Consider the following 13,343-nt stretch of genomic DNA (forward strand, 5'->3'; position numbering starts at 1 on the left):
AACCTTGTTACATATAAATCACTGGCTTTAATATAAGTACTTGTAATCTTGGGATCGATATTTCATGAACGGGATCAGTTTGCGAGCGATGTTATTATTTTTCAAGGTTTTGATCCTTTGCACTCGTTATCCTACATTTTATTATTATTAGTTACATTAGTATCACATTCTAGGGACTTTTGTTGCAATGTTTTTTTTTTAGTTTCTGTGTGTGTATAAAAAAAATAAAAAAATATATATAGATTTTCAAGGGATGTAGATAAAATTTATGTATTTTTCAAATTTTTTTTCACTAAAAATTGTAATATATTCTCAGAAAAATGCTTTCATTTTGAAACGAATATGAAAAGAAATTCCGAGTTGATCGGTAACCTTTTTAAATATAAATACGAGTAAAAAGGGTTAAAGGGTTGGAGATGTTTTGAAGATGGATCGAACGTTTGAAAAAAGTATAAACGAGGAAACAGAAGCGCTTATTTTATATTATTCGCGAATACGAGGCACACATTATTTAATCGTGGGTAGCTTCCTAATGGACAAGTTAAATTTATAGTCAGCCGATCCCTCGAGAAGATAGGTGGCACCACTTCTGCTCATTAATTCGCCACTAATTCGCACGCTTTGATAAAATTCTATGATCAAACGAATTGTCCATACATTTACTTGCAATTATTCTTCGTAGTACGCGTTTCGATGCGACGAATCGTGATGGAATATTAACCCTTTGCGGTGACTCTCGGTCATCACTCGGTTTGATAATTCGAGAGGTGAGTCTCATCGCTTAGATCGATGCTTAATTCGAACGACAATATTTATTTACGTTTGATTTTTTTAAAATTCGTGAATAGATTCCTAAGCTCTTTACGTGTAATCTTATAAAGCGTGAAATAATATACTGTCGAATGGTTAGATTTAGATTGTGATTGCGGATCGAACTATATTTTCAGCGTCGATCCGAGTTTGACAGTCAGTGACGATAGAGATATTATTTTCAAAGTTTTTGAGGTTTGTAAGCGTAGAACACGTAAGTGAAATCAGTTCAAGTGAAGATAAGTTCGATTTTTCGTTGTTAAATAACGAAATTATTTCTATTTGTTAAGAAATTGACGATAGAGAGAAGGAAAATAAAGATGTAATAAGAGACGGTGATTGTGAGAGCACGTTATTGAGATTATAAAGTTTGCTCTCGATAAAATAAGAAAGATGAAAGATATCAAACGACATTCGTTGTGATATTTGCCCTGACAAATCGAAGCCCTGCATCTCGATAATTACATTATTATTAAAATAAATAACGATATAGACTTTAATATTCAACAAACCTTCTTTCTTTATACGTAAAGATACGTAAAATATACGTTAATACGCGTGAAATCATTTTAACTAAGAAATTCGCCGAACGGCAGTTGTTGATTCGCCCGACCAAAAAAAGAGTGCAAAGAGTAGTTTAAACAAGAACGTCGTCGTTGTCGATCTTGATCGAATCTCGATCGCTGGCCAGATTCATCCTCCCGAGAAACGAATGCTCGAATTGGATTGGACGGTTTGTGAATCGGTTGTGCAAGGTGGAAAGGTCGTTTACACGCGGGCTACATGCATGTGCCATTGTGAGATCTGAGAAGCGCGAGGCCGTGGTTCGGTAGCGTTGGCATCCTGACCCCAGGCCTCTTACTTACAACAGCGACCTCACCGTGGCGAGGTGATTTCCTGATGTACGCCTTCCTGTGTGACGTTGCCGGTTACTTATTGAGAGAACTGGGCAATCGCGACGGGGATCGACGATTTATGGCATTCTCCGGCCGGGAATAAATTTCGAGGGAAACGCAACCGCGTGCTGTGACACGCGCGACGATAACCTCGACCTTAGAAAAGTATTTTAAGATGTTTCTTTTATTTCGTTTATGATCGAATGATATCGTGAATTGATATCGGTGGTATAAATGATTGCTTGAGAAATATTCTTGTATTAATGGTATGGGAGGTAAAGGTTAAGATTATTTTCGTCGATCCTCGAAAATGTATTTCGTGTGTGTTTTTTTTTTAGAAAATAGTATTTTGGGATTTTTCTTGTATTAAATATTAATTTAAGATACTCTTGTATTAACGGAGGCTAAATGTCTCGATAGTGGAGCGAAGGATTGAGTATTTTTTCCGGATTCTAAAAAAAATTTAAGATTTTTCTGTATTTCGATTATTGGATATCCGAATTGATAGTATAAGAAATATTCTTGTGTTAATATTTGCGAATCTTCGAAAATATTATATTTTATATTTCATATTTATTTTGTGATTGATGACAGTTTTGCCGAAATTACTCGAGAACTTGCGTTAATATAAATCTTCTTCTCTCGACAATAAATTAAGAATTTTGTGTTGTTTTATTTTGTGGAATGGGCGTCTATATGCTGAAATTGCTTGGATAATATCTCAGGATGTTTTCTTGTGAACGAAGGATATATAAAGAATATATATATATATATCTGGTGTCATAAGTCTCAATCAAGTCACTGTACAACCGTCCATCATTCTGCAATCTTAACCCTCGAACCCTACTTCCCACGGGTAACTTCAAGAAAGAAGATGTGGGACAGAAGCTTCGAGCACTGTCCTAAATTCAAGCGAACGAAGAGAAAGGAAGAGAGAGAAGGATATTCCATGGCAACACACGATCAGCGATCAGGTTTAAGAAAAATCGCAATCCCTCCGTGTTCGATAATCCGTTAGCGTGATTATCCTATGATCAAAAGTACCGAAGTAAATCCGATATACGCTATCGCTCAAAACTATCTGATAACTCGAGTTCTTTGCAATAATCTTTGCAATAATATCGAAAAAATATCCCATAATATTGCCTAATATCGATTACTGCATATTTTAAACATTTTTGAACAGCGACATTAGAACATTTCTTAAAAATCCCTAACGAACGATCTCTAGAAACTTTTAAAAGTTAATAAAACGAAACTGTAATATTGCACGTCAATCGATCTTTATCAATTTTTATATATCTTCATTCGAATTACGATTCTCTAAAAAAAAAAAATTAATTTTTAAGAGACTCAGAAAAATTTCATTCTATTTCTTAAAAATCCCTAGCGACCTTTGGGAACGATCCAGTGATCCCTAGAAATTTTTAATAAAATTTAATAAAACGAAACTGTAATGTTGCATTGTCAATCGAGTTTTTGTCAATTTTTATGTATCTTCATCATCGAATTACGATTCTCTAAAAAAAAAAAATTAATTTTTAAGAGACTCAGAAAAATTTCATTTTATTTCTTAAAAATCCCTAGCGACCCTACTTGGGAACGATCCAGTGATCCCTAGAAACTTATAAAATTTAACAAAACGAAACTTGCAATATTGCATTGTCAATCGTCTTATTGAACTATCCGGATTTTAAAATTTCCAAATTTTTATGTATCTTCATCTTCATCATCGAGTTACAATTCTCTAAAAAAAAAAAAAAAAAAAAGAAAAAAAAAGAATCCATTTTTGCCGCCGATAAAAATAAAAAATCGAATAAAATACAGGAGGAGGAATAGAAAAAAAAGAGCGAGAAGGGGAGTGTACGAAGAGTGTAACGAAGGAAGAGGGAAGAAGGTGGAAACTTAATGCTCGTGGTAGCGGCGCGCGCGCGCGACCACGCCGTCGAGGAATGGTTATGGAGCCCGGCCCACGCAATCCGTGGGTCATGGACCATGATCTATGAAACACGGCGGAATGCCCCGTTATGCGCTAAAGTGCAAACTTGTTAGTCATAGAGTTGGTGTCGATGGGACATCGGGTCCCTCTCTTCTCGGCTGCCCTCTCGATGCATCGACGCAACGAGTTCGTGCTCGAGGGAACACTTGTCCGAGGTGTGCGCAGTCTCTCTCTCTCTCTCTCTCTCTCTCACCTCGTCGCCTTTTCTCGTCTACGTATTGCCGCGATTCTTTGCACCACGGCACAGAAACGCAGACCGCATCTCCGTGACACGGCGACCGTGGGTCGTGGGGGATCGTGCCGTTATGCCCTAAAGTGCCGTTTCTCCCCCTCCTCTCTCCATCGGGCTTTCCTCTTCGTTTCGAATCCCCACGAGCTTCACGAGGATCACGCGTTCGATCATTGGTCCGTTGTTAAGTGGAATCGCGAATTTCGAGATGGAAAATTCGGAGAAAGAATTGCGCCATACTGTAGTTATCTACTTTTTATTTTTATGGATCGAATTCCTTTTTTTTCTTCCTCTTTTTTATTTATATGTATAATAATTAGCAGTCTCGTCTCGAGAAAATTCAAGAAAATTTCTAAACTTTACGTGGAAAAATAATAAAATTTTTATCTTCCATAAGTTTTCTTCCGGAGCGTATAAATTCGGCCGGAAGGAGCTTATCGCGGTTGGAAACAACTCGAGCAACAACTTGGCCGTTTTTACCACCGCGTATCCCTCTTCTCGTCTCTCGAAGCGAATCGTGAGCCGTGACACGTGGTGAGAATGGCCCGTGTTTCCATTCGGTGGCTCCGTTCCCTTCTTCAGTTCCCTCGAAAGGAACGAACGCTTTTATCGCGACCCACCAAGGAATTCGCGGATATCCCTCAAGTCTCGACTTACGCTAATTAACGCTTCTGTCAAAAATATTGTAAAGTTATTCGCGCGTACGAACGATCGTTTGGTTTACAACCTTGGAGGAATTCTTCCGTCACTCTGTTCGCTTCGTCGTAAAATTCAAAATTATCTTTCTAATCGGCAGTTAACACTTGTCAAGTTAAATAAATAGAGACGTGGAATTTGTCTTCTTTCTTCACGGTTATCTTTAAAAACGGCCATTGAATCGATCAAGAAGTTTGGAATTAATTTTCCTGTAATTGAAAATCGGCGCACAATTAAAGGGCGAGGTCAATTTTAGCATATATAATATCGTTTTTCTGTAAAATTATCAGTGTGTTTAAAATTATACTTCGCGTACTGTTCCATATATTTGTTTCTACCACGTATTCTGTCACGTATACTAATCCAAAGGGACGATCTGTATCTAATAAAAATCTTCTGATTAAATCAGAATTGATTCGGAACAAATCGGTAGATTATATATGCGGTAGATTAAAATATTTCTACAATCGCATTACAAATCGATAGTTTCGATAAATTAATTTGCAACACCTGACCCATCCCGATTATCTCGGAACCACCATCATCGTCAAAGTTCCAAACAATCTTCTGTATATATGTATACATATCTCGATTGGAGAGTGCATTCTTCTAGCACAGATTGGCAGAGATCATCGGTCGAGACAGGTGCGAGCCAGGGACGGAATAATAAAGCTTAGCTAATGAACAGCCACCGTTGCAAACCGTGAAGAATACCCGTCCGGTGTTAATAATTACAGCGTGTTTACGGTGGTAACACGTGCGCACTCTGTCGAGGAGACGTCTGCCACGTTTGCGTGCCAGAAACCTCCGCCCAGCCTGCCACCACGCGGCAACATTATGTACCCTCCGTGTAATTACAAAGCGTGCACGATGCGCACGGGTGCGTGCCAGTTCCCCGATCCTCCGCGGGGTTTAGTTGAAAATCGAGCCGGCGATTACCGAGCAGAACGATCGAAATTAACGAGAGGAGACGGCAGGTGAAGGTATCCTTCCACGGATAGCTTCGAGTGAACGTCTGTTTGGAAAAAAGATTGGCTGGCTGAGGGAGGGAGGGAGGAGGCTCTCCTCGAGAAATTTAAGCGGACCATGATTCGGCCTGCTGAGTCGTATCGCGGATCGGGCAGATTTTTTAGGAATTTTTTATCCTCGGACGAGGTCTCGACGAATGTGATTTTGCGATATTTTTTTTTTTTTTGAAGAAAATTTTTATTCTCTTAAAAAATATAGGATGAGTTTTATCACAATAATTTGGGGGGATAATTTTTCGAAACGAGTTTTCGGGAATTTTTATTTTGGGATGGAGTAATCTCAAGGAGGAGGATCTTTTTATTAATTAATATTTGTTTGTTTTAAAATGTGGGTGATTCGAAAGATATTTATTTTGTCGTATACGTTTGGAAGAGAGGATTAATTTATTTCTGAATGAAATTGGAAGACTGTATTTAAGATTTTACAATTTTACTCAATTTTTCAATATTTGAAATTGTTTCGAAAATGTGAATTAAATTCTTGTCAAGTTCAAGCTTTGGTCGTAATTTTCTCAGATTAGTCTGAAAAATTTGCAGAAACGGTAATAAAGAAAGATAAGTAAGAAAGGATGTTCGAGCATCATTCGCGAAAGATTGAGATAAAATTATTGCCATACAATCTTCATAACTGTGTAACTGGATCTATAATGGATCCGTTAAATGGATCCACGAATAGAGATCGAAATAATTCAGATAGAATTCAGATCGAAATAAACCAGCCATTAAAGTTCTTCTGCCTCGTTAAATTGTTGATCGAGGTACAGATTTTTGATCAAAAAAAAACAAGCTTTATGACTGTTATTCCAATCAATTTCCTTCTGAGTTTCTGATATCACTTGAACTTCACGTATGCATAACGTGATATATTTCTTTACATTTGCAATCAATTTTGAATTGGAATTCTTCATTTTAGTTAGAATTATTATAATTGTTATATTAAATTTCTGGACTATTGAAATTGAAATTTAGTAAAACATCATTACTCTTCTCTTTTTGAAATAATTATTCATTTATATATCAATTCAGATACAATTTAGATATCATTGCTTACAATTAGTGGTAATTAGTCACTGTGTTAAAATAATATTATTCTTCTTTTAAATAATTGATACTACATGTTGTATACTATGTATATCTAGTGACAAATCTAGTTACTTAGTTACCGCATCGATTTCACCAAGGTTTCCTCTATATAAAAAGAAGGGCCACGAATTCTGTAGTTTGTGAACCCAAGCGAGACTTGGATGGTTGTAAATTTTGCTATCGCCGCTAAGAAGAGAACGAGGTTGTGGGAAAGGTAGCACCTCGCCATGCGAGATCTCAGCGGATTCATCTTTATGAGAGGGCTGTTAAAATGATGTCGATTCTAGTGAAATTTTATGAATTAACGAAAAGGAAAACTTCGATTGTATCCTCTTTCTGAAAATTTCACGATTTGAAAGTTCGACAAATTTTTAGATTTCGATACAACGTTATAACGTTAGGGAATACGAAAATTTTTAATTATTTAATTTTAAATCGTTAAAGATTGACGCAACATTCTGAATTGAATCATTTTACATCAGTCTTATATCCAAAGAGGATATAATTCAAATCAAGATCCTGAATCGAATTAATCATTCAAGAATCCAATCCACCATCATTATTTGGAACAATCGTCGGCAATTATTTTCAAGATCTTCCATCGTCAAAACGATATTTCGCCAAGATATCTTGAACCAAGATGTACACACGTAAGATGTGATTATATAGATTTCCTCGTCGTCGGTTCCTCTCGTATATAGCGAGAGGAGGAAGGTTTCTTATCGCACAGTTCACACACCCACGTCGATGTTCCACGAGCTGTTGATCGGTTTGCGAACGCCTTTCGAATGTATTATGGGAGAGTTGTCGTAATTAGCCATAACTCGCCGACTATCGTCGGCTACGAGAGTTATCACTCGCGCCATTTTCCTCCTCCGATAAATTCCTCTTCCCCTCCTCAATCCTTCCCCCGTTAACGAGGCGGAATCGATCCGTTTTAATTAGAGTAAAACCGATTATTTATTCCGCGATAAGTTCGCGTGGAACGCGTTTCAATTAATCGATTTTTCGACACTCGAGAAATTTACTTCGTAACGACTTCCTTGGCGGAAGTCAAGTTCCTCTGCGTCTTAATGACTTTTTTTTTTTTTGAGCGAGAGAGTCTGATTTGATCAATTGGTGGGATAACATGTGGTATTTGGGATTTAATAAAATAATCGGTGCAAAATTATAAATTATAAGTCTCTCGTAATGCAATAATTACAAAATTTAGTAGGAATTGTTACAGAGTGTAAGGATAAGTGACGAATAAGATAGATATAAGTATGATATTGTTTTAGTATTTATTGTTTTTTTTCCCAATATATCGAATATTGGATGAAGTGTATATTTTATTTAAAAAAATTATTGACCGTGATCAATTTGTTTTAGTATTTAAGTTTCGTGTTATATCATGCAACAGTAGTATACACATGTATGAAAAATTTATTGTTATCTCATGCACGTAGGTACATATTATAGATCATCTGTGTTCTTAAATTTATCAAAAATAGTTTCTGATTCTATCTTTCAAATAATAGATATATTTACGAACTCCACAACATTTCACAATATTTCGCAACATAGTTTGTCTATAATTCATTCCAAATCATATATATCTTTGTAAAATTCTTCTTTGAATTTATCGAGTCGGTAACTTCGAAGTTAGAAGAAATTTTATAATGCATCCACGCTAGATTCCTCGATATAAAATAAAATTAATGTACAGCCGAGATATTCCATAATTTTCCACACTAATTTGATTCCATTTATCTACCTTAATCGCTTAATAATCTTGGCAAATGGGATTAAGATAACGAACGGCGGTAGACAACATGCTGCATTTAATGGTGCATTTGCACAGTGGTAAATAAGAAATAGATGTTCTGCCTGTTTTTTTTCTCTCTCTTTCTTTTCACTATGATACGCGACAATATATTAATAAATTAGCTCGTTACTTCGATTATCAGCTTCAGTTGAGAATTGTAGATACAGATTGGTTATCTATAAATCGATAAGATAGTACGAACGGAAAGGGAATGATACGTGAGAAAAGAGGGTTAATCAAATACTTTCAGAAGATTTAATCTAACGTCGATATTTTATTTGTATCGATTCTTAAGATGGAAATAATATATCTATAAAAACATCGTGTAATTTTTGATCACTAAAAATTGCAAATTAAACCAATTAATACGAATATTTATATCACTTTAGCACTTATTATTTTTTTATCGTCACAAAAATTTGTCATTGTTTCATCAGGTGTGAACAATGATTCGCAACAAGATAAAATCGCAAGGTAATAATAAAATTTATTTTATCCTTTTCTCGAGAGATATATCCGACGAAGGGAACCGGAAATATTAAGGTTGACACGAGCCGTTATTGTTTTAAAGTTCGCAAGCCTTTGGTGGGTCGACGTCCTTATCCAGACCGTGATGCCTGAAATATGCACGATCTTGCCAGATGACTGATACGTGACACAGCTGCCTTTTCATTTATTCATCCACCCTTCCTTTATCGCGGATTTTACGTCGGCCACGATTCACTTCGCGATGCAATTTTAGAGATAGAGCCGTCCGTTTAATTACCCATTCCTTCCATTTTGTCGAGGAGGCATTTGTCGCTAAGGACAAATTTCGCGGTATTTAACCTTCAACGTTTCCAACGTTTAATCCTGTCTCGTGCTCGATAAGCCATTTTCGCAAGCTACTTTGGCTTGGAAATGGATTTTTACGAAATTCATATCATTTTCACCAAATACTACTGTCAACTATTAACTTTTATTATTAGTATAACGATACGAAAAATACAATTTTCATCGATAAAACTATTCCATATTTTTTTAAATGTAAAATTGGATGATAAATTTTGTGATGTACTCAATATTTTGTATTTAAAAAAAAAAAAAAATAATACCAAGTTAGAATTGACGTAACATCCAATTAATAATTTAATCTATTTAATCTAACCACCTTTTTTTTTTTGTCACAGAATGGAGACGTTCCAAGAAGCTGGTGTTCAAATGTTGAAAGAGTTCAGGGCGCTTCTTCAACACTCGCCACTGCCTCTACCCGGTACACGACTTCTTCAGTTGCTGGCTTTGAACATGTTCGCCATCGAGTCGACCCAGCTGAAAGGTGAGTCGTCGATATTTCTCTCCTTCCCCCCTCCTCTTGTTCATTCATCCTTTCTCTTGTCGATTTTCTTCGTCGACGAGTACGAGTGACGACGAATTTTCTTATTTTTCCCGGCGAAAACGTCGAAAATGGAGAGTTTTGAAATTCGCGGCTATTATCCCGCGAATTATTCATGCAGGGGGCAGGTTACAGGTGTGAATTATGTGTTGCGTTACGTATGGGTCGATACGTTTGCCGATTCGCGATTTGAATTTAGATGGATTTTCGTGCGCCGAAGTGCGTGAAGTTTCGCATGTGTATATGTAGATAGAGTCGGGAGTTCAAGGAGATGTTCAGGAGATGTTCTTCAATCTTTTTCACTTTGTTTCGACAATTCGTTTTGTCCTTTATTTATAATATTATAGTCTTTGATCTTTTATCTTTTGCGTAAATAATTTAATAACTCCGCCCTGTCTTTCTTTCAAGAAGTCGAATTTTTTAGTTATATGTCTTCAATTTTTATATCCTCGAATGTTATATCCTTGAATGATTGGGATATTGATCTTTTGACACGAGAGAAAAATAACCTAGGTTCTATAATTCGAATTAGATATACGAGGAAATCCATTTATCCGAACCTTTATTGTTAAAGATCAAAAGTAGAGAATAATCGGTACGCTGTGTCTTTGATCTTTTTACGTATCGTTTGAATTAAAATAACGATAGTCTTCTATTTTGCGTAAATAATTTCACTCTCGTGTCCTTCCTCCAGGAAATTGAATTTTTCAGTTTTAATATCCTCGAATATATACACGATTGGGATATCGATCTTTTGACGAAGAGAAAAAAAATAACTTATAGATTCTATAATTCGAATTGGATATACAAGGAAATCCATTTATTGTTTAAACGAAAGATGAAAAGTAGTAGAGGATAGTCGTTTCTACAGTCCAATCCCATAAAATAAACCATAAAAATTTCATGTTCCAATCAATATAAAATTTTACAAAGTTATATAAGTACTTGCAAACACGTCTTATCATCGCTTGAATTCCATCTCAATCGATCTCGCAACGAAACTTTAAACTTTCTCGCAACAAAAAAATCCATTTCCACGAAAAAGAAAACAGGTGATAATACAAGATGGTCGCGTGTTAGATCGATAAAAGGCGCAGAGGATGGTGGGTTCGAGAAACAGAGAAAGAGAGAGGCAGAGAAGAAAGTTGTTACGACAACGTTGTAACAGGCACTTTAGATCGGATCTCTTTCACGGCCACGGCCGTTCTCTCGTTGTTTAATGTTGGCTACGGCTTTATTGTTTCGCGTCGTTCTGTCGCCGCTTGGCGGAAAGGCGAACAGCCGCGATAAATCAGAATAACGACTCCGCCTTCTGCCAAAACCCATTCGAATTCAATCCTCTCGCTATCGTGGTGCCGGGATCTCCTCGTTTTCAGAGAGTCGCAACTCGTCGATACAAATTGCTCTTCGTCTCGTACGTCGAAGCGTCTTTTATCGAATCGTAGCGTGCCTTGTAAACCGGATTTTTACGAACGATCGCTTTTTTTTGATTCAAAATTCTTCGCTCGTTTGTTACTTTCATTGGGGGATTGCAATTACAATTTGTGTGTAATTAATTTTTATCTTTTTATTTTTTTATCTTTTATCGAATTATATTATCGCGTATAATTAATTTTCCAATTTTTATCTTTTTATTTTCGTTTCGTTTTTTGGCGAGAAACATATGGATTGATTTATTTATCGATTATAAAATAAGAATAGAATTGATGAAGAATTGAGAAATTAATCAGCGTAAAAGTGTTAGATTCTTTGAAAATGAATTTACATGATTGATAATAATCTCTTTAATTTTATTCGAGTTTCCAATTGATAAATCAAATAAGTAATTACTCGAACAGTTTTTAATTAATTTGTAAACCAAGAAGAATTGAAAAAAAAAAAAAATAAAAAGATTCTTCAACTATGTGATTGACTTCTGAACTCTCGATACGAGAGTATGTTTAGTGTTAATAAAAGAACAGTTAAAGCAATAATCACGATTATGTACTTTAGCAAATTTAGTTACAGAATTAATTTAATACTAGAGGATAAATATCTACCGAAACTTTCGAGAAAACTTTTAATTTCGTCCTTGATCATGAAATTTTTCGCTCGTAATTTCTTTCCCAACTTAATCCTCGAAGTTTCAGTATTTATTAGAAGAAAAATTAATTCTTTGCTCGAGAGATTTGTCAAAGAGATACGTGATAATAATCATAATTGTTGCACAATTTGACGAGGATAAGAGAAAGCGCGAAGGAAATTCCATTCGATCCATTCGGCTAAAAGCGTCGTGTATCCTTGGCTGCTATTTTACTTTATTCCGAATATTATTTACGACTAAGAGATCCCTCGAGTATCCAATCGCTTAGAAATTCGGAGGAGGAGTGTCGTGGGCGGTGAAAGGAAGGATTTCTGCCATTTCTTTCGGTTTTATTTATACTCGTCCGAAATGCGCCGTGCGTTAAATTTCTATGGCAACGCAGCGCGGTTTACGACACAATACCTAGAAGAAATCTCTCTCCATCGCGTAAAATCGAAGGCGGGATGATCACGTTTCCGCCATTTTCTTTTTATTCTACGCGCCATCCACTCCTTGGATTACGTCTCCTCTTCTTCCCAGATTACATCCTTTTTTTATTTACCCCCACCTCGAGGAAATAAACGATCCGACTTTGATGAAATTTGCTCCCCTCCCCTCCCCTTCTTCACACAATCCTTGAAAGAATTATTTCGAATCTAGTTAATTGGTTCCTTCGAAGAAATTTGTTCACCATCTCTCGTTATATTCGATGAAATTTTAGAATATTTCCATCCTATAATTTTCAACGAGATTATATTTTTTTAAATCCAAGCAACGTCGAGCAATGATTTCTTCGCTCGATAATCTCTCAACAATTAAAAAAAAAAAAAAAAAAAAAAAAAAAAAAAAAAAACTTTGCAAAATTCTCGATCCATTCCATCACGTCAATTCCTCTCCTACTTTTCACAATTCTATCCATAGAATGACACGCCAAATGATACACGAAAAAGCGAAAATTGTTAATCGAAACGAGTTGAAAGAGTTAAACTTGTTTCCATCGCATAATTTTCGACGAGATTATATTTTAAATCTAACCAAGTCGAGCAATAATTCGTTCGATGATCTCTCAACAACTAAAAAAAAAAAAACTTTGCAAAATTCTCGATCCACTTGGAAAAGAGAAAATTGTCAATTTCTCTCTTTCCACTTTTTCTAACCCAGAGAATGACACACCACGAAGAAGCAAAAATTGATAATCGAAAGAATGAAACTCGTTTCCATCGCATCGGCCTTCAACCTACGCCATCCCTTGTTAATATTTTTCAAACGTCTTTCGTTCGTTTAACGAACGTTTCCTGTAATTTCACCAGATTTTCGCGCCTCTTAACCTGCCGGATTATCCAGCCAGCCTTGCCAAATGT

General features: G+C 36.0%; 1 protein-coding gene across 1 annotated transcript in view; it reads left to right on the forward strand.

The window, feature by feature from the left end:
• The window catches only part of LOC100866761 (telomerase-binding protein EST1A), a 120,034-nt gene that overhangs the window by 16,412 nt on the left and 90,279 nt on the right, over nt 1-13,343 (forward strand). The window contains exon 17 of the mRNA XM_086909561.1: nt 9,718-9,863. Within this exon, the coding sequence (XP_086765687.1) occupies nt 9,718-9,863 (146 nt within the window). The remainder of the gene's footprint in view (nt 1-9,717; nt 9,864-13,343) is intronic.

This window comes from Apis florea, unplaced genomic scaffold, assembly GCF_048593485.1.
Source record: "Apis florea isolate Af1SG1 unplaced genomic scaffold, ASM4859348v1 contig_3158_pilon, whole genome shotgun sequence".
In the NCBI taxonomy this organism is placed as follows: Eukaryota; Metazoa; Arthropoda; class Insecta; order Hymenoptera; family Apidae; genus Apis; species Apis florea.